Source organism: Oryctolagus cuniculus, chromosome 10, assembly GCF_964237555.1.
Source record: "Oryctolagus cuniculus chromosome 10, mOryCun1.1, whole genome shotgun sequence".
In the NCBI taxonomy this organism is placed as follows: Eukaryota; Metazoa; Chordata; class Mammalia; order Lagomorpha; family Leporidae; genus Oryctolagus; species Oryctolagus cuniculus.
This window is the reverse complement of record NC_091441.1, coordinates 25,124,207-25,147,126: the sequence shown is the minus strand read 5'-3', so window position 1 is coordinate 25,147,126 and position 22,920 is coordinate 25,124,207. Positions and strand designations below refer to the sequence as shown.

The following is a 22,920-nucleotide window of genomic DNA, read 5'->3' as shown; positions in this document are numbered from 1 at the left end:
AAGGATCAGCTTAGTTATAAATGTTCCTTAAGAATTACATTTTATATATATATATTTCACATTGTGATAAATTAGGTGACATCAACTTTTATTGAAACTATTTGATCACCTTTTTCCTAAAGTATTGAGAAACCTCAAAAAAACTATGTAAACTTCACTGAGATTATGGTACTCTCAGCTCCTTTATGAACTCTGAGAAAGCTGATACGTTATCTTTTTAAAAATAGTCACTGTAAATTTGACTTTGTATTTAATGTTTTAAGTATATATTCTGTATAATAATATCTTTCTTCAAATACAGGTACATGCATTTTTTTGATTCATTTACTTATTTATTTAAATCTTGCCTCATTCAAGAAAGGATGCAGGAAAACACATTATTATTATATTATATTACTTATATAATTTTGATGTGCTTTGACATCACTGATATGCCTCTTATCCGAGATATTTTCTGTTATCACATGAAGTCATGATAAATACAATCCCTTTACAACCCTGAATCCTATTATCATACTTCTAAAGCGAGTTAATTCTAGAACTCTTGTGCTTTTGAAAACTCCACATTACCTAATTTGTGTCCCTGATGCTTGACTAAGTGAATTTTTTTTTTTAGTGTCATGGATTCTCTGAGTAATAGAAACTAGACAAATAATATGCAGTGGAATAATGTACAGTATTAATTAGCCTCTGTTCAAACCCAAGAAATTTGAATATGTCTTTGATTCCATTTGCTGGGTGCTTGTTCTAGTTTTCCTTTTTGAGCATATGTGATTGTATCATAGCTATGCTTGTGATTAGGACAGCTCTGTGTTCCTGCCCTACTGTTCTGTGGCACCCGCCCCTCTGACATCCTCCTCTCCTTCCTCCATAGCTATCCCAAGCTCCAGTGTCCTCCCTTCTGCTCCCAGAGATGTGGTCCCTGTCTTAGTTTCCAGTCGGTTTGTCCGTCTCAGCTGGCGCCCACCTGCAGAAGCAAAAGGGAATGTTCAAACCTTCACAGTCTTTTTCTCCAGAGAAGGTGACAACAGGTATGTTCTTAACTTCATTCACCATCACACTAAGTATCTGCATGGGATCAGACCTTGAGCAGAGACTATGGGAACAATGAAACTTCTACTCTGTGTCCTACATTCATTACTAGTTGGAGATGTGTGGTTTTTAAAAGGAGAACTGCTCACACCATCAATTAAAACATTTCTATATAACTTCCTTTAAGAAAGGCAAGAATGTCAACATGTGATACCATATTTTTTATTTCCTCGATTTTCAAAATGGTAGACAAAAAGCAGCAGCAAACTCTGCATTAGCAGATCTGAGTACAGAAGAATCACTGTGGCCAGTTGATAATCCCAGCTCTGCCACTGACATCCTGTAATCTCCAAAAAATGATAAGACTTTCCTGGGCCACACTTTACTCTTTTTTTTTAGATTTATTTTATTTATTTGAAAGGTAGAGTTATAGAGAAAAAGGGGGAGGGGTGGTCCTGAGATATTCCATCTGCTGGCTCACTCCCCAAATGGCCCCAATGGTTAGGAGTGGGCCCGGCCAAAGCCAGGAGCTTCATCTGGGTCCTCCACGTGGGTGCAGGGGCCCAAGGTTTTAGATGCTCTCCCACTACTTTCTCAGGTACATTAGTAGGGAGCTGGTTCAGGGCTAGAGCAACCGGTTAGGGTGCAAGAGCTACAGGTGGTGGCTTTATCCATTATGCCACAACAGCAGCTCTGTACATTTTACTCTTTACCAAGGAGATAACAATGTTAACCTTGCAAGTCCTATTTTGGGATTAATTTACATTGTACAGAGAAAGGTCAGAGAGTGTCAAGTATGTGGCAAAAGTTATTATTGTGAATATTATTATTGACTAGGCAAGTTTGTCTTCAAACTACTGTTCTGGATTTTTCCCACATAATTTTTTACTCTGTTGAAATTTTAAAATTTGATTTATAAGTCTAAAGGTAGATATTGGATAAGCTCCATTCAGAGAGAAGAATGGATTCATGTCCTCATCATCTTTTCTCTCCCAGTGGTATTTAGGAAGCCCTCATGATTCAAGAGAGAATAAGAGGGGACTCTGAAAACTTTGTGTAAAATGTAATTATAAGTAATTTTCATGCAAAAGTGTTTGAAACCCATGCATAGGTTTTTCATAACATGGATTCCCATGGACATTTGAAAATACCCAGTATGTGTTGGGCTTGCCAGCGTGGTGGTTAGTACCCAGCGCTGCTGCAGTATGATCATCAAGTGCTGCATTTCCAGCTTTCTCGTGCTGAGTCTCAAATGGTTTTTCTCTCTAGTTGGCAGCAGTAGTTAAAGTATGTCCTTTTTAGTTTGACGTCAATTTAGAATGAAAGGAAAAATAGACATGCATATACAGCTTTAGGCTCACTAAGATCATTCATTACCATGGAAAGGCAGACATTTATTTTTGTCTTATCTCTGAAACTCTGTGACCTTAGGGTGTCTCCTAAGTTACTTGGATCTCAGTGAGTGCAGTTTTGAATGCTGGAAATAATCATTCTTATCCCATAATATTCATGTATTTACCTGTGTTTCTTAGAAATACCTTAAATTCAATGTGCCTAAAACCGTACTTCTTATGTCTTCTTTATATATATTTTCCTTGGTTCATGTTAACATTTTCCATCCAGTTAACCAGGCAAAAAGCCCAGGTCATATTTTACTCCTCCCTGATGCTTACCACTGCCGTTCATCACCAAGTCTTGTCAAGTCTACCTCGGCCATAGCTCAGCCGTGTCCTTTTTATTCTGTTACTTTCATCATTATTTACCTGATCTCTGGCAATACCTTCTCACCTCCTTATCCATCCTACCCACTGTCTCTAGTTATCTTTTTGAAATACAGTTTGAGTCACTCTACCACTCAAAAATGTGAATGGCCTTACATTACACACAATAAAATGTTCACTAATAGAGTCACACATAATAACTTACAAAAGTCCTTTGAAAGCAGATCAAGCCATAAGCTCTATATAGATAGAAATATGGTTCCTATAACACAATGCTTAAAAATATGCCATTGAAGTTCAAATGGCTGGATTTGTAAATGGTCTTACTGTTTAATAGATTGTGACTTTATATACTTCATCATGTATAAAACAGGAATAATACCCCTCTGCTGAAATAGATAAAGGGAAGGCAGATTCTACCTGTCAAGATAGAATGAAAGTTAAGTGAGGGGATTCGGGTTAAGCATTCAGGACAATCGGTGTATACAAGCAGAGTGGAGGTCTTAGACCAGTGTGAGTTCAGAGACAATGAGCAAAAGAGACTGAAAATTGGGCTCCAATGGTGATAGTGCTTACAGTGTTGGTGTGGTAATGATGATTATGAAAAGGAGGAAGAAAAAAGAAATTGTGTTTCTGCAAGAACATTTATTTTTATAACTTTATTTTCCCCTCCTTATAACACCACTTTTCTTTCCTCTTCTGCTGAAATCTTTCTTAAATTTCAAGCCAGAGCATCAATTCTCTACACTCCTTTTATCATTCCTTCAAATGGACATACTGTGGTCTTTGTCAGCATCACTCAGTGCAATGTCTGTACTGGCTCCGTTTTAGTTGTCACACTCTGGCCTCATTTGCCAGACTCTTGCCTTCCCATCTTCAGTTAGAACTCTGATCAGAGCAAACCTTCAATTCCACATGGACCTTTAATGCATTGGTTCCATGGTGTTTTTATTGTCCCTCATCTTTCTACTTCATTTTTAAAAGATCTATTTCTTTGCAAGGCAGACTGATCGGGGGCACAGGGGACAGGGGAGACATGTCTTCCATCTATTGTTTCAGTCCCCAAATGGCTACAAAATAGAAGCCAAGAAAAAGAAACCCAGGCAACCATTAGGTCTCCCATTTGGGTGGCAGGGGCGCAAGTATTTGGGCCATCCTCTACAGTCTTCCTAGGCACATTGGAGGAAGCTGGATCAGAAAGCAGCAGCTGGGACTTGAACCACTGCTCAGATATGGGATTCTAGTATTGCAGACAACAGGTTAGCTCACTGCTCTAAAATTCCAACCCTTTCCTTTATTCTGTAATCACCTAAATTTCTGGGGCCAACTGTTGGAAACAGTTGCTGAATACATGGATGTTTTAGCTACTACTTTATTATTTTATGTTATTTACTTAGCAAAACCCACTTAAGTAAATATAACTTTCTGCCCACCATTACACTCCTTCTTTTAAGATTTATTTATTTGAAAGTCAGAGTCACACAGAGAGAGAAGGAGAGGCAGAGAGAGAGAGGGAGAAAGAGAGGTCTTCCATCCGCTGGTTCACTCTTCAATTGGCTGCAGCAGCCAAAGCTGTACTGATCTGAAACCAGGAGCCAGGAGCTTCCTCCAGGTCTTCCCATGTAGGTGCAGGGGCTTAAGGACTTGGGCCATCTTCTACTGCTTTTCCAGGCCATAGCAGAGCTGGATTGGAAGTGGAGCAGCCGGGACTCAAACCAGCGCCCTTATGGGATGCCGGCACTGCAGGCAGCCGCTTTACCTGCTACACCACAGCTCTGGCCCCACCACTATACTCTTGATGCATTATTACAGCTGAAAGAAAAGGTCCAACTGAACTCATTGTTAATCTTACATTGTGCATTAATGCTACTGGCAATTAAACTGCATTTATTAGTAAGTCTTTCACACTTCTAAAGATATTTTTTATCTTTTCCTCTCTTTATATATCTCCACGTTCCCCTCGTTCCCTCATTATTAGTTACCTTGCTTTTAATTTCCTAAAAAAAAATAAAGGAAGTTCTACAACCTTCCACATCTGTCTTATCTGTTTATGTATGTATTGCAGCATTTGTAAAATCTGCTTTTTCTTAAATTTCTATAAAAGAATGGCCTATTGTGTTAACTAAGGCCAGAGTTTCATTTATGAACTGGACCCCATTCTTCTCTGAAAAATTAAAGAACAAATATTGGCTGTCCTTTCTCCTGCATTGCTAACTTCCCCACTGAAATGGATTGAACACATCAGTACAGAAGCTTGCAGCTGTATCTTCCATCCAGCTTTTCTCCCTTGATCCTACTTGTCTGGCCTCTAGCACTCCTTTATCTGCTCCATTTAATAGCAATATTCCTCGAATTGTTCAACTTTCTCTCCATGTGTGTGTCTCTCCCCCACCCTCTCTCCCTCTCTCTGTAACTCTGCCTTTAAATAAAATAAATAATGAAAAAACGTGTTCAGCTTCACTCCAATATCCCACTTCATATTCTAGTTGGGATTGTGTCCCTGGTATCTCATTGTAAGAGCTCATTTCAGGGTTCACCAGACACCTCCATATTGTAAACCCAGTCATTTCCTGGTTCTCACATTACTTAATAATCACATTGTTTGACCAATCAGAAAGTCTGGAACATTGACCACTTTCATTTTCATGAAACTCATTCTTCATGTAGTTGCTATTCCTGAGACTGTTCTGGCCATTTATTTCCAGGCTCTTTAACTTTTTCTTCCTAAACTCCCTGGTCTGTGAATAATGGATTGCCTGAGGACTCAAGTCTTGGAAATCTCTTTTCATCTCTACGACTTTATTTTCAAATTTGTATCTCTGGTACTAACTCACTTGGAATTCAAGTTCATAGGTCCAACTTCCTTCTTGATTTCTGAAAATGTCCTCCAGGCATCTAAAAGTTAGGAACAACACCAAATATGTTTCCCATCAACCGCAGTTCTTCTTCCTAACTACTTCATGATTCTAGAATTTTACCAATTTCACTGAAGTCTTCATTATTTTAGTTAATGAGGATAAAATCTTTGGAAAAAACTTTTTTAGAATGTATTTACATTTTTTTCTAAATTTGGAGTTACAGAGAGAGAGAGTGTGCACTATCTTCCATCTGCTGTTTCACTCTCCAAATGGCCACAATGGTTACGGCTGGGCCAGGCCAAAGCCAGGAGCCAGGAACTTCATTCAGGTCTCCATGTGAGTGACAAGGGTCAAAGGACTCAGGCTGTTTTCTGCTACCTTCCCAGTCTCTTAGCAAGGAGCTGGATTGGAAGTGCAGCATCCGGGCCTCAAACCAGCATCCATCTGGAATGCCGGCATTGCAATCAAGGGCTTTACCAACTATGTTACAACACCAGCCCCCTGGAAAAATTCTTAATTTCTCCCTCTCTCTCTTTTTTTTTTCTTTACCCTCTATATCCGCTAATCATAATCTATCATTAAGTTTTGGTAGTGCCTTCAAAATACCATCTAAATCAATGAATAATGTGCTACCAAATATTTGCTATAAAATTGCACAGAAAAATTGGCTATAATTTTATATTTTGAACTGACTGATGGGAATAATGAAGTTTAACATATTATTCTGCCTAGTTTTGTATTGCTTAAAGTTTTACAAGACAAAGTAATACCAAATAAACAAATGAACATAAAACAAATATTAAGTTCCATCACTTCTTACCCCTCCTTTGTCACATGAACCAGTTTCACCTAAACTATTCCAGTAACCTCCCAAGTCTGGTCTCACCAGAGCACCTGGAGGCAACCTTCTAACACATAAGTTATACTGCATCATTCTCTGCTTCAGAACTGTCCAGTAACTCTTGTGTTATTCAGGGAGTTACAGAAATTCTTCCTGCAGCTGTTCCTAGTTACTTCTTCAACATCACTTACCACGTTACCATTCTCTTGTTTATTCACTCCTCTCCAGTCATGCTGGCTCCCTGGTGTTTCCTAAATGTATCAAAAATCCTTGTCCTTTGAGACCTTGGCACGTCCTCTTCAATTTTGCCTCCTAGAGAGCCATATGGATCATTCCACCACATATTTGATGAAATGTTGCCCTTCATTAGATCTTTTCTGATGCCTAGTACATCTTTTGCCCTTTTTTGATCTTTCTTCTCCATCATAACTTTATATGTATTACTTTTCTTTTTTAATCCCTACCAAAATATAAGCTTTACAAGGGGAGGGATATTTTTATCTCCTTTCAATAGACCCCTAGACAAATATTTAATCCATAGCAGACACAGACTCTAAATGTTTACTGAATAAAATTCCCAACTGAAATGCCAAACTCTCTGGCATCCTCCACCTAAGATCCTCAATTACTCCTTTCTCCTCTCCCTTCACTTTTATTTCATTCCTCTATGGATTTGCCATTTCTTTCATATTTTATATTCGGCTAAGTACCTATGTATTCCCCTCCCTCATGACTTAAGACTAGGTCTTATTGATGATAAGATGCCCAAGTGCCTAGTACCATGCCTTGTATAGACATGTGCTAATCACAACTGATATAACAAAGGTGGCAGAATGACACATGTGATGATCTTAATATATTTTCCCTTAAGCAATAAAATAAATTGTGTTCCAGGAGACAATGAATAAACTAACTGCAGTTTGACAAACCTTTTTATTTTTATTGATCAAAAAATGATATTGAAGTTTGATTCCAAGATTCCCAGTCCCTTTGTATTTTCTGGCTCTCAACTAGAGCAAATATGTGACATATGTCCCTCAGCAGTTAGCAGTGATGTTTGTTTGCTCATGGGGGTATATTTAGCTTCTTATTGCAATGACTTTTTTAAAGGTAGTAGATTTAACATTTCCATCAGATTAGCAATAACTTTGTCAGGCAAATTACTCTAGCTCAGATGATCATTAATCTGTCTGACTGGTTAATTGTGTCAATAATGCAAGTGCAATATTTAGCATTTTTTTATCCAGCCCCTGAAGGTGTTTTAGTTTCCTAAGTCAAATAGTAGCAGTAGTAGCATAAATTTCAAAACCCGAAGCCGGAATTCAGAGCAAAGTGATTACTTCACAGAGTTCAGCTCTCCCCTCCTAGTACCTGAAACATCATTAGATCTGAACATGATCTTTAAGATCCTAGTTTAACTTCTGACCTCTTCAACACTCAGAGTTCAGGGGGAGAAGTAAGTCTCATGTCCATGGCAAGAGAATTGGATCAACAATGACAGCAAGCATTTATTGAGCACTTACTGTGCCAGATAACAGGCTAAGAAATTTATGTCCATCATAGTTTGTAATCCTCACAACAAAACATTATCCAGAAGAGGCTAGGAGAAGTTTACACCCCTTTGATGCAGATAATAAATAGTAGAATCAGGATTTAATGCAGGACTGAGTTCAAAGAAGGCTCTTTCAATCCCTTGGTCCTTTAAGCAGATTAACTTTAGTGGATAAACTTCTTGATATTTACAGATTTATATCTGACATTTCTTCTATAGGTTTCTATTCAATAACTTTCAGATTTTCTGGCTAACTTGATTTGCATCATTTATTTAGCATTATGAAGATGTACTAGTGAAGTTTTTATTTAGGTTAAGAACATTCCATCTCCTATTCAGTAATTTGAAATTATTTATGGAGAGTGGCACAGTATAGCCAACGATTAAGACTGTGAGTCTGTGGAATTGAACTACCTTGGTTTGCATCCTGGTTCACAATTTTAGCATCTGTGTGTGGCCTGAGGTCAGTATTTGTGATTTTGATTCCTCATGTGGGATAAAAATAATACCTAGTGTGTAATCTGTGATGAGGATTAAATGAAGAAAAGGTGCCTTTTCCTTGGTGCACTGAAAACCCTCCATTCTAGTTTGTGCCATGAGCAAATTATGTGGATGGAACTTAAAATAGATAAAATACAGGTATAATCACTTCCTCTCTCTGAAGAGGATTTTCTTGTTTTCACAAACAGTAGCCCATCTGATCATCTCCAGTTAAGGTGTGATGATAATCTCCATTCTGTAGATACACATACCTCACTGTGTTCAGAAAGACTGAAAATAATTGCTGAAGAACCCACAAAACTAGCAAATACTAGAGCCTGGATGTAAATATAAGGTTTCTAGTGCAGTGACATTTTCATTTTGCACCACAAAAGGACAAGAAATTTCCGACAAGAGCACCCTACAAGTTGTGTTGGGAGAACAGATGAGAAAGTTAAGACACTTTTGTAAGCATCATTCAATTTAATCCCCACAGTAACAAAGTGAGGTAGGCAGATAAGGAACTGGTATATTCATTTTGCAAATTAATCCTGAAGGCTCCAAGATTGTCCCTGAGTTGCTCAAGGTCACACACTGACTTTTTGCAGAACAAAGGATGTACACGGTTTTCCAGCTTGCAGCTCTGTATGTTTTACATTGCTTTATGCTGCCTCCCAAAACCTCTGCTCAGGATTGGGACCTGCTCAGGATTAGATAGCAGCTCTTTATGATTGACATGGAGTATTCATTTCAAAATTCTTTACCCAGCATATTTGCAACATGATGCTTGCATATTCTTTCCATGCTCTTCAGAGTTGAGAACTCTGGGTGAAAGAACTTCTTACCCATGAAGGGAGTGTATTATGATGGAAAGAGAACAAAACTCAGAATGCAAAGCACCACGTGGACTCTGGCTTAAAGCTTGGCTAAGTTAGCCTTCTTTCATGCCCTGTTTCCCCCAAAATGTGCATAGATCATCGAATGAGAGAATAGTAGTTTTACCCTTCCAACTGACTTAATGCATATAGAGCAACAAAGCATTCCATCTATAAACACTCTCCATCTATGAACAAATCATTATTCAGTTGTCAACAAATGTTGATTATGCACAGATGATATGTCTTGCACTCTGTTGGAAATAACAGAGAACCCAACAGTTCATCTGGAAGCCTGTTAGCAGTTTTGGAGGAACATCCTGGTGAATATGTAACTACACATCTCTAACGGAAAGGAACATGCTTCTATAAGCAAATTGAAGACGTGTGTGCGTAGTGGTTTTGGCATAGTCAAGTTTTCACATCGAAAAAAGTGCTTGCAGCTAGAGAGTGGGCCAATGCCATCTCACTAGTCCAAGTGATCAATTTCAGTTCACAATTGATCACACTGATAGGTCTAAGAGTCAAAGGGATCACACAAACAAGACTAGTGTCTGCGAATACTAACTGATAGAATAAAAAAGGGAGAGAAGGATCCAACATGGGAAGTGGGATATGGACATTGCAGGAGGCAGCTTTAAATGCTTTGCCACAACAATGCCCCAGTCTATGCTTTTTAACAAGCTAAGAAAAAATAAAAACTGAAATTTCAGCAAAAATTTAGTAGAAATATCTCTCACCAAGAATAAAGTATAATATCCAGGCCTCACTATGCTTTATTCTGGCAGTGAATCATCTCACAGATTTTTTATTTCTAAGATGGTACTTATTCTAAAATCTCTGGTTCTGAGGAAATAAAGAATACATTTACATAGTCATGGCTATCACTTTTAGTCTGTTCCAGTAAACACCATATTTCAGTTTTGAAATATTTTAATTGTTCCATTCTTGCACACACTAGAGTAGTAAGAAGGAAATAGAATGAATTAAAAAGGAAATGCTAAAAATATTTCCATAAAAATAATGTAATTCCTTGCCTACAAAGGAATATTAATGTAACTCTTTCTCCTTCTAGCAACTAATTAGATATTTAACACCTCAAGACAGTGTTGGCTGTTCAAATCATAGTTGGAGCTAAACATTAATACCCTAGTGCATTTAGACAAGACAATATCTATTTGCTTAAAGTATATACTTAGAAATGCTACTCCAAGTGATACACAAGGAAGCAAAATCATGTTTAATCTGTAAACTCTATGTACTTCTGAAATGTAAAACATAAATATTGAATTCAATAAAATAATTTAGAAGGAGACACAGAGAGGTGATTTTCTATTTTAATTAAAGAAAAGCTTCTTTGAGTAGATTCTACTTCCTCATTTTTCACATAATGAAATCAAGACCCAAGAAGGTGTGGTATCTCAGAGATGACCCAGTCACACTGAGATGAACCAGGGAATAGAATCTAGTTCTCTAGAAATCTCTAGGATTTCCCTGTAGAGATGCTTTTGTAATTATTCTTTGAAAAATTTCTCATTTATTTTTGTACTCATTTAAAAAATTATGAATACAAGCAATGAAATCATTCTTTATATTTAGTGGTTATATATGCAGAGTGGGAATAAAATATGAATGGAATGTGATTTTTCTCATAAAATAATTCACAATCAAGTAAAAGAGACAGACATGTCCATTAATACAATGTGTTTCGTGGTATAGTAGATATACAAACCAAGAACAATGAAAGAACACAAAGAGACAGCATTTAATCCTGCTGGAATCACAGCAAATGATGTTAGCAGAGCTTTGCCAGGAAATTCATTGAATTGTATTCAAATTTTATTTCATTTGAAACAAGTTTTTGCCAAATAGAGAAGTGAGTGTGAGTCAGCAGAAACTAAATCCAGGCCAATGGTAGCAAGACAAAGCAAAATAACAGACAGAATAACAAATGCAAAGGGAAGGCCTGCATATAAGTGTGTGGGCCAAGGTGACCAATTACAAATGATTGCACATAGGTTTGGTCCACACCATGAAGCTCTTTGCATCTTATCCCAAAGTAAAATTGTGTTAACTGCAGAATGGCAGACAGTGCTAGGTTGTAGGTATAGAGCTGACAGATTATGTATATTAAAAGGGCATCTCTGTTCTTAGAAGGTAGAAATAACCAGGGAGAGCAGAAAACTAAGAACCAGCAAGAACTAAAACTTAATGCAAGACACTGTGAGGATGCACTAGCAGCAGAGACCAGTTCCAGGTCCAGTGCAGCTTGCACAAGGGGCATTCCATGCCTTTCTGTTTGGCTTCATGCTTCAGACCTCGCCAGTACTTAGAAAGGATCACACTAACTGATTTCAGCAGTGTTACTGCCACCAGTTCAAACTTTATGCTTCAACAGCAGGAAGAGATGTTTTCCAACCAACTGACCTAAAACTATCCCAAACTAGAATTCATTAGAAAGAAATGCTTCTTATTAACTAATTTCATAGTCTCCTAGTGAAATTCAAACAGCGCAAGTATTCTATCTTATTGTTTCAGTCAGCAGGAGTCATCAGACTTCCTATATTTGATATTCTATGGATTTTCAGTAAATGAGTTTTCAGTGAATGGATTCTAGAAGGCACAGATGTCCTGCTCCCTTTACTTCATTTTATCTTGAATTTGACCGATATGCATACTACCAACCCAGAACAAGAGGGAAAAGGGCTCTGAAATGCTGAAGTTTTGCCTGCTGCTATAGACTATCACTGAGCTCTGTGGACCGGAAGGGTAATTGTACTTTCTAACTCTAAGGCGAGAACTTGACTGAGAGGCAGGAGGCCTGGGACCCAGCTGTGTTCCCACGGGTAGCTGGTACAGTAAATGGCAGGACACCCCAGCAGCGACTGGGCAAACTTCTCAAATCCACCATGCTGTTTTCTTCAGAACTCGGTGTGTTTACCCATTTACAGGGGAGCATACACCAGAGTAAGAGAAAAATTCCTTCATGCCTCACTGCCTTAGGTGGCTGATGTTGGCCTATTACAGGACTAAAGGACCCTGTGTAATAAACTGCCCTTCCAAACTCGGATTGTATTTACTTGTTGGGAAATGGCTTGCCATGTTTTGTTTACAGCTACTAAAGCCCGACAAGGGTGAGCAAAAGCCTTCTGGGAATCTTTGCATCTTGTAAAGGAACACATTGGACAACAAGGCAGGACAAACAATTTCCCAAAATGCATTGGTATGACATTAGCAGTTAGACCTCAGGAAACAAAAGGGTCACTTGCAGCAGTAGCTGGCAGACACCAGAGGGGACTTTGGTGTCACTGGGCTGTTGACCTCTGCTGTGGAATCAGATAAACTCCTATTTCTTTGATTCCTGTCAGCAAGGTCCCCAGACATTGTAAAATATTACAATGTCCATTATTGGAATTGTTCATTGGCTCTGGTTACAATCAGTATTTTTGTTTAATAGGAATAACTGATTTATTTGAGGGGAAGAGGAGCAGACTCCAAGATCTGTGAAACTTATTTATATAGTTTTTCTTTGTGATTATACCTCTTATTTATCTGTCCATAGTCCTCATTCTAACTACTATGTAGAAAGGTACCTTCTTGGGCTAACTAGCTCTTATTTGTTGTGACGTTGTCATAATAGTTATTTTTTCATTTATTTGAGAGACAGAGGGACAGACAAACAGATATCTCCCATGTGCTAGTACGCTCCCCAAATGCCCTCTTTACCTGGGGTTGTGCAGGTTGAAGTCAGAGTTGGGAACTCAATCCAGGTCTCCCACGTGGGTAGCAGGGACTCAAGTGCTTGAGCCATCAGCTGCTATTGCCCAAGGTAGACATTAGCAGGAAGATGGAGTAGGAAGTGGTACTGGGACACAAACCTTGGCACTTCCATATATAATGAGGGCATCCAAGCAATTTCTTAACTGTTACAGAGACACACACCTCTATCATGATATTTCTGTTACAATAAAAAAAATGGCATCTACCGTCTACAGAGAACTCCATATCTTTTACCAGGAGCCATGCCTGTTGCTTTAGCTGATTTGCATGTAGCCTCTCATTAATTCTTTGAAAATCTGTAATATAAATGCTTCAATAGCACCTGTTTTGCAATTGAGGATTTTGGGATTCAGATAAATCGATGAGAAAGCCAAAAGCAACAATCCAAGTACACTAGTACTGAGTGTGCCCAAGGATCTACATAATATTTTGATATGAACTCACTTTGATATGCCAATATTTCTGAAAAGTGGCACATGAAATTGGAATGATCATTGTTTGAAACCATTAAAAGCTACAATGTAGAAACTAATAGTAATTGAAGGCAGAAGTAGTACAAGGTTAAAGGAGTGGTAACAGACTTGTCTAGGACCTGTTTGCAGAGCAAAGTACTTGCTTAGATTGTTTCACAGATCAATACCATCAAAGTATTTTTTCAAAGATGCTGTGTTCACACATTAAGATTGAGAAAATATCAGTTGTCCATACCAATGAATGTCCTTGTGTGTGTGTGTGTGTGTGTGTGTGTGACTGTTGTTTATTTGGAATATTATTCTATTACTCTGAGCTAATGGAGAATATGAGAAGCTAAAACTCCTCTCTGTTAAACAGTCCAGCATCTTCTTTTATATATAAATGATATTTTTCATTAGATAAAGTTGAATATTATTATCTGGGCCTGTCCAAATTTTCTCACCTTCTTTTTCCTTTAAAAATGCCTATTTAAGTGTTATGTGACCTAAAGTAATTATTTCATCCAGATTATTTAGTGGTTGTAAGAATAAAGTTAGTTATGAAATTTGTCTTTTCTTATAAATGCCTGAGAAGTCTGACCTTTGAGCATCAGTTAAAATAATGCTAACTGCTACAATAGGTAAATCCTAAAATGAATGATTGCTCAAAACTATCTGACTCAGTGATGAGATATAGGAAGCATGTTCTGATCGACAGGCAGTTCCTTTCCCAGTTCTCTAGAATTCGTGCAAATTTTGAATCTTCCATTGTCAACACAGTCAGCACTTAATGTCTGTAGGTTCTACATATGTGGATTCAACTAACGACAGATTTAAAATAGATGAAAAAAATTGCATCTGTAGCATGCATTTATAGCTTTTTCTTCTTCCCATTTTCCCTTAAATAATACAACTATTTACATAGCATTTCCATGTAGGTATTATAACTGATCTGAATATTACTTAGAGGGGAGGATGTACATAGGTTATATGCAAGTACAATGCCATTTTATGTAAAGGACATGTGTCTCTGTGGAAGCTGGAATTAATGTCCAGGAATTAATACCCACAGACACACAGGGGTGACTCTATATGACTTCCAATGGTTTTCATGATTGTGTATCTCATGTTCAAAAGTGAAGGAAGAGAGAACACAGGACAACCTATCCAAGGTTTGCTAGGATCAACCTGGAATCAACACACATCACACATTCTCCGTCTTGTGACCCTCTTTAGACATAAGAGGGGCTGGGAAGTATTGCCAAGTAAATGAAATAGAACACATTTGGTATTTAAGAATGACCCCACCAGTTTCTGGCATTTCTGTCACATTTAGAAGATAAATATTCCCTGCAATCATCATTCTTGCTACTATAAACTTTGTTTTTCTTCTTAAAAATTTAATTTTTAAGCTGTGTCTTAACCATTGCACTGTCTTCCCAGAGATCACTTTTTATTGGAAAAAACACATCACTTTGTAGCCATAGAAGTTGGAAGTATCAAGGATACGTTATCTCAATAAGGCTCATTTCACATTTCTTTTTAAATTTTTATTTCTTTTTTTTTTTAATTTTCATTTGACAGGTAGAGTTTACAGACAATGAGAGAGGGAGACAGAGAGAAAGCTCTTCCTTCTGTTGGTTCACTCTCCAAATGGCTACAATGGCCGGAACTATGCCGATCTGAATCCAGGAACCAGGAGTCTTTTCCTGGTCTTCCATGTGGCTGCAGGGGCCCAAAGATTTGGGCCATCTTCTACTGCTTTCCCAGGCCACAGCAGAGAGCTGGACTGGAAGAGGAGCAACCAGGACTAGAACCCAGTGCCCATATGGGATGCCGGTGCCACAGGCATAGGATTAAACTAGTGAGCCACGGCGCTGGCCCCCCAAAATTTTTGTTTCTTTGTAAGGAATTTATTAACATCTTAGATTCTCAGGGTCACAGCAAAACTAAAATGTACATATAATTACACTGAGGGAAAAAAGTTCATCTAGATATAGAAATTTTAAGAAATAGTGGAATAGCTTAGGAATATGTTCATCATTCAGGTTAACCAATTATATGTTTAAGGTCAATGAGGACATCTGGAATTTCTAGAAGGTATAGAATCCTGTGTCCTTAGAGAATGCTGAAGTAGTTCTTATTTTTTAAATGTGAGTATCCATATCCATAGATTTTGTCTTTCCTTAATATGTACTATAAACCTCACCATCATCAGCAAATAAATTCATTTGTTCACAACCTGGAGAAGGTTTGTAATTGGTGAATGCGTTCAATATATTTAGATAGGCCTTGAGAAACCAGGCAGGCAGATACGTGTTAGTTTCTTTTCACACAGAAAGGAGTTTGCTTCCTGTCACTAACTGCTCTTCCTGTAGCCACAGGAGCCCAAGCCCCATACATAGGAACACTTAGCATCTGAGTTTTCTTGTTGTACAATGAGAGAAAATGCATAAATGCATTTGTTGGCAATACTGCCAAAGACCGATTTGTGGAATAATTGAAACCTTGATTTCTGTCAATAGCTGTATGTTGACAAAATGCATCTTCCTGTCTGCATTCCAGATGTTTCTTCTTCTTTTAATAGCTCTTTGTTTATCAGGAGTTTTGGATTCTAAACTATGAAGTGTCAAGGGGAAACACTTTAGTTTAAAAATTTCATAGGGAATGACATAATCTTCAGTTTTCCAAAACCCTCTCAACATTTATTTATAGACCCTTCCAGTTAATTCCCTATCGGAAACCTCAGAGGTTTTGGATTATATCCCAAGGTCAACATCATTACTGGACAAGATGGGTTTACTGTACTATGTGTACCAAGACCAATCTGTGACATGGGTCTTATGAGAAGAGAGAGGTTTATTTGCAATGCTTGTTAGCAAGCAAGGCAGATGGTATGATTCAAATCTGCCCTCTCTTTTTGGGAATCTGAGAAAGTTTTATGGATTAGGTAGGAAAAGCTGATATGCAAAATCCCTGGAGATTCAAGCCCTGATCGGAAGAGCTGGATTTGGGGCCGCTTCTGATAAAGTAAGATAGGTTCTGCTCTGGATTTCCTTGTGCATCTGTCCCCTTGCTTCTGAAAGGGCTTCAGTATTTGAGTTCCAGTCCAGCCAAGTCTCTGTGTCCAGGGGTCAGGTTTGTCTTTCTGCCTAGCTCACACGACTTAAAGTTTTCATGTGTATGCTCAGCACTGTACAACTAAGCAAGGGGAAAAATGGGAGGAGACACAGTAGGAGGCTCTTGAGCTTTCCAAATGTCAAGAGGAAACACTAGAAAGGGACCGTTTGGTTCCAACAATAAATGAATTCACAGCCTTTTGGTTTACCTCTTCACCAAATCAAGATTTTTGTTATAAGTATTCATTTGTAATAACCATTCTATACGACTTTGATTTCCCAGGGAGCGAGCACTGAATACAACCCAGCCTGGGTCCCTACAGCTTACTGTGGGCAACCTGAAGCCAGAAGCCATGTACACGTTCCGAGTAGTGGCCTACAACGAGTGGGGTCCAGGGGAGAGTTCCCAACCCATCAAGGTGGCTACCCAGCCTGAATGTGAGTATGAAAAGGGAAGGCAATATTTAGCTCAGACTGATTTTCATCTGTAATATCCTTGAATCTTGTCATAGAGCTTTTTGAGGTGACAGAATGGCAGGAAAAATTTTATTAAAGCAATATATTTAACTCAAGGATTTTTTAAAGGTAAGATAAATTTTTAACAAATTGGTTTCTTCACTTGGGCCATGTCTACATAATGGCAAATGACAACTATCAAGTCCCAGCAATCCATTTGGTCTACATATACATTTCCATAGAAATGGAAATATTAGCAGTATTTCATTTTAATTATTGAAGTTCAGCTTTCTCTATTGATTTTCCAAATTTTTCTTCTTTGTGAAGTCTGTGATTTCAAAGGTAAAAGAGAATATCTAAATACAGGGACTAAAAAAAGAAATTAAACCTGCACTGAATACCCTCAAGAAGCCACCAGAAGCAAACCAATACTTAAGAAATATGAGAGGGCCGGCACCGCGGCTCACTAGGCTAATCCTCCACCTGCGGCGCCAGCACCCCGGGTTCTAGTCCCAGTCAGGGCGTTGAATTCTGTCTCGGTTGCTCCTCTTCCAGTCCAGCTCTCTGCTGTGGCCTGTGAAGGTAGTGGAGGATGGCCCAAGTGCTTGGGCCCTGCACCCTCATGGGAGACCAGGAGAAGCACCGGGCTCCTGTCTTCGGATCAGCGCAGCGCACCAGCCATGGCAGCCATTTTGGGGGTGAACCAACGGAAGGAGGACCTTTCTCTCTGTCTCTGTCTCTCTCACTATCTAACTCTGCCTGTCAAAAAAATTTTTTTTCATAAATGTGAGAAAATCCTCTTTGCACGCCTGGGGTGATTTAAACCAGAATGCTGAAGAAGAGGGAGGAGGCTATGACACCTGGGTGCTGGTTCATTCTGTACTCCTGGAAAAATCTCTTGTTCTTTTTTCACTCAGCCAGGGCTACAAAGACAAAATGATAACAAGTTGCGGAAGAGTCACCTTTGGAAGTAGAGGAGAGTGCTAAGTTTTAGAAGTCATGAAAATATTTGTCTTGTAGAAATACAAACCTGAGATTACAACTTTGAAAGCATAGTAATGTGCAGGTTTAGAAAATTATTAGAAAAGGTAGTTTTCTACACAGGACTGTCTGAATAACTTGCAGGATGCAGTGTAAAAGGAAATGGCAAGGATGTCTGGTTGAAAATGAAAAATCACAAGACAGCTGGAGCAACACATTGTCACACCCAAGCAGAGTTCTTCTAAGCAAAAGGCCTAGGGACTCCTGGGCAGTTGCATTTCCTGAAGCTGGCCCTGCCGCTTGTTCCTCTTAAAAATGTTTTGCAGTGTGGATTTAAAACACTAGAGAACAACAGTTTCTGCCTGTCTGCATCCATACAACATTTGAGTCATCAATTGCTTAATTACTTATGTTTCATAGTTCAAATATGAAATTAATAGCTTTTATGAAGGTCCAGTATTTGTAATCACTAAAGCTTAGTGGAAACGAGTTAGGTCAAAACATATATATTTTATAATGGCAGGCATTGTGTTGTATACAGACTGAGAGTTTTAAAAAGTCCCTCAAAAATTCTACAAAAATAATTCTGATTCAAGCTCCTAATATTGGAATTTAAACTTAAAAAATCATTTTCAAAAGATCCAATTTCTGTGGGTTATCTGAATTCTTCACTTCCTAATATTAATATTGTCCTTAAATAGTTTTAGTTTACTTTTCAGGACCAATTGGCCATAACTGCATTGCATTTCTGATAAACACTCTTTTTCTTCTATCAATGCCATTGTTTCTAAGCATTCAAATTAAAAAGCAATTTACAGCTTTTTAAAATTTACTCTTTTTATTAACAACATTTTCAAGCCAAGGGACAATGAAAGTACTTTCCTTTTCAACACTATTAACAATACTTCATTCCATGGAAAAGCATACTCATGATACGCACATTTTGCCACTTTGAATGTAATTAATTCAACAAAGTTAGTAATTATTAGCATCATGCATATGGCTTAACTTTGTTAAACATATTCTGTGATATAATTCAATTTGTAGTTATGTTTAATTAGTTGCATCTATTATTTTCTAACAATATGCTAGGATATCTGAGGCACATGAACATACTGAGAAACTTCTTGGTGAAGCTAGTATTGTATATTAGTAATAGTAATCAAATGGCTCAAGTGAAGGAATTTATAAGAAGTTTTAAGTAGAATATAAACCATTTGAGTCAGATTTGTTCACAGCCTGTGATGGCTGTAAAATACTACCTAGGTCATTTTTTTAATATTAAATTCACAGAGCATTCACCTCCTCAAATCAATCTTGTGTTACAGAGACAGTCACATCTGTGCTGTGTAAGAAATTTGGGCAGCAGACCGCACTGGACCCTGGTCTCTATGAACACTTCCTTTGCTTAACAATTCACACCAATGATGAAAAAGCACAAAATAGCAACTAAAAGCCAGATTGAGTACAACATGTTGTTTGCTGGTGGTGGTGCTGCATATAAATGATCTTTTGTCCAGAAAACAAAAAGGAAGAGACTTTCTGCTTCAGAAGCATAATGTAGAGCTGAATTATTTTTCACTAAGGGCAGTGATAACAGCCATAGAATGCTAATGATATTTTGACTTTTAATAATAGCCTTATGTTTATTCAGTTACCCTTGTTCCTCACACTCTGTGGAGTAAGAGTCATTTCCTTTGCAGGTAGTTGTTTATTTGCACTGTGACTTGATTCTGTTCTTTTGAGAATTGTTGCTGATAATTCATCTTTCACTGAGTAGATAGGTAGATGGGAACCATTCAACCTACATAAACAAGACGTTCAAAATCTCCTTTAAATGTGCAAAGTAGCCTATTCCTTCAATTTATTTATATGGAGTACTGTGTAGCTTGCTTGCTGTCTTTATTATGGGCAATAGGATAAATAAATTACATTATCATGACTAATGGTTACTGCATGTGCATTTTATCTTCTATTAATACCAAATGCCATTTTGGTAATTTAAAAATATTACTCAAAAAAGGAACACTTTTCTCTTCTCCATGCCTGCCCAGTAATACACCAGTTACTCAGGAAGATGTCTCATCCCTAAGATCACCTGCTTCCTTCTTTCTGAGCCTCTCCTCTTCCCTCTCCCTCTTTCCTGTTCTCTTTCTGTCTCCCTCTCTCCTTCTTACAACATCATCCTGTGTTTTCAGAGGAGGTGAAGGGGCTTGGACTCATTATTTGGCTAGACTATCAGAATTTAGGGCGAGGAGGAAGAAAAAAATGTTTCCATTCATATTTCCCTGACAAAATGATTTTATCTTTAGAAAATGGATCTTGTCTGGATTTGTATTTGGGTGCTTCTTTTATCACTGTTTTCCCAAATGTGATGTAGTAATTGTATGCTAAAATTACATTGCTTTTATACAAATTGAATTTCAAGTTTTTCATTTTACTTGAAAGTATCAACTCCATTATGAAAACCATATTCTCGAGGAATAGAAACTGATAGAAAATAGGTCTGAAATATAAATCATCCAGCAGCTGTTTCTAAAAGTGCATACATTTTCTAGTAATCATTTAAAGAGATCAACAATCCAAGATCCAGTTTATGAAATAATTGCCTAGAATAGGAAGCCTTGATTTATATGAAGGCTTATGTCCTCTGATTATATCTTCCTTTTTCTAAACCCTTGCTCTTTCTTCCCAGCCTTTATGATTTATAATTTCTCCACTGTATTATCAGCTAGGATTTAAGTCTTGGTCTGCTTAAGACTTGTCTAATCTTTTGATACCACATGTGGCGAATTTTTGAATTATTATTTGGGGTTCTTTAAGATGCTGTTAAGGCAATTTAATTGTAAAGGATGTTAAAATAGACCACATACAGTTTTGAGGGTTTAGTAGAAGGGAAAGCCTATTTGCTAGACCACAACCCAATTATCTACAAAAACCTTTTATATTTAGGAGTTGTAAGTAATATTCTTAACCTATTATACATTTTACACTAAAATGATGAGTGAAGACAGCCCCCTAAGTGAGTAAGTCCTCCTGGAGTGACTTCAGAACGTATTACCTAGTGGAGTAGCTCTTTTTGCTTTTCCCCTCCTTTCCTGGAATTTTTTTAAACTCTAGTAAGTCTGTATTTATATGATTGTTACAGAGATGACAAATTCAAATCATGTCTTTACATATTACCATGTGTATCCTAGAAAAAGTTTCTTAATCATTGAGACCTCCATTTTCTTAAACTTTGAATTGGAGATATTATTTACTCTCTGTAATTTGAGAAGAAATACGATAACATATGGTAAACCTGGCATCTACTAGGCACACATTAGAAGGAAACTCCAAAAGGATAAAATGAGAACATAATTTCAACTGCATAGTGTTGACAAGGAAAGTTGGCTACTCACCAGGTTAAAAACCTAGGTAAATATGGCTAAAATAATATTTTATTTACACTTGGAAATTAGCTTGATTACTCTGCAGTCAACACATATATATGAAGCACTTTGTTAGTGTTCCATAATTAGCCTTTCCCTACATTTGTCAGGCTGTTGCAGAGTGGCTTGTTCTCCCGTTTTGCCTAATATACATCTTTTTATCCATAATTAAATTTTGAAGTCTTATGATCAGGAAACACTGTTAATTCATGAAATGTGTCACAGCATTGGCATTTATGAGCAGCTGGCTGGTGAAAAGATACTGATAATATTTGGTTCATACTTAATGTCTAATGAAGATAGGAAATATATTTACTTAAGCACATGGTGTATATTAAACAAACCAAACTGATCACAGTTTCATCTAGGTTATTTCTTCGATCACTTGAGCTAGTTTACAGTTTTTAACTGTACTACATGGTGATTTGTTTGAGTATAGGGATGACTAGGATGATGAAATTGATCTTAGGCCATTGGCAGTGATTCAGTTATGTGGCCATGTACATAGCTAGGCATCAATAGCAGAGAAATAGACAAGTACTAACATTACATCTTGTTTGGTAGCACACTGATACATACATAGGCTCTCAGTGCAAAATGTGTTTTCAGGTATTGCAAATATAAAATGAGAAGCACTAATAATTTTGGTTTGACTTCCTCAGCAACAGAGAGCTTAAGGAATCCATTTGGATTTAATAGTCAGTTAGGCAAAGTATCATTTTTCTATAATGATTCATATTATTGGAAGAAGTTGGGTAATCACCACTATAAGACTTCAAAGCAAATTTGTTACATTTCATTAAAAAATGAATGAAGTTGATTAATTCCAAAACTATTACTTTGTGTTAAGTTCTAGATTTACATTGTCTAATAGACCCATCACTGACTATATGTGTCTATTTTAATTTAAATATATTCAGATAAAGAGATCTGAGTCACAGTAGCCATATTTTAACTGTTCAGGGCGCTAACAATTTAAGTAAAATTAAAAGCCAAAAATTTGACTCAGTCTCAATAGCCTGAATATATTAGTAGCATCTCTATGACTAATGTCTACTGTACTTCGACAATATAGAGACTATTTCCATCATTAAAAAAAAGTTAGCTGGGCAACATTGCAGTTCAGACCTATGATGGTAAATGATTAAAAAAAAAAAGCACAAATACTCCCCTAACTCTCAAGGAACTAGTAGTCTAGTGGAAACTAAGGAAAACTCACTACAATTATCTTTAACACATTTAGTCCCCTTGAATGTTGAAAAAGTTAACTACGCATGGAATTAGTAGATAAGAATTGTTTTGAAATAATTTAGATCTGAGCACATTCTTTAGTTAGTACTTA

At 37.4% G+C, this 22,920-nt stretch overlaps 1 protein-coding gene across 2 annotated transcripts in view; it reads left to right on the top strand.

The window, feature by feature from the left end:
* The window catches only part of DCC (DCC netrin 1 receptor), a 1,216,740-nt gene that overhangs the window by 841,651 nt on the left and 352,169 nt on the right, over positions 1–22,920 (top strand). For both annotated transcript variants that reach the window (XM_051851212.2, XM_051851210.2), the window contains exons 8-9: positions 875–1,031; positions 16,994–17,148. In XM_051851212.2, coding sequence (XP_051707172.1) covers positions 875–1,031; positions 16,994–17,148 — 312 coding nt within the window. The remainder of the gene's footprint in view (positions 1–874; positions 1,032–16,993; positions 17,149–22,920) is intronic.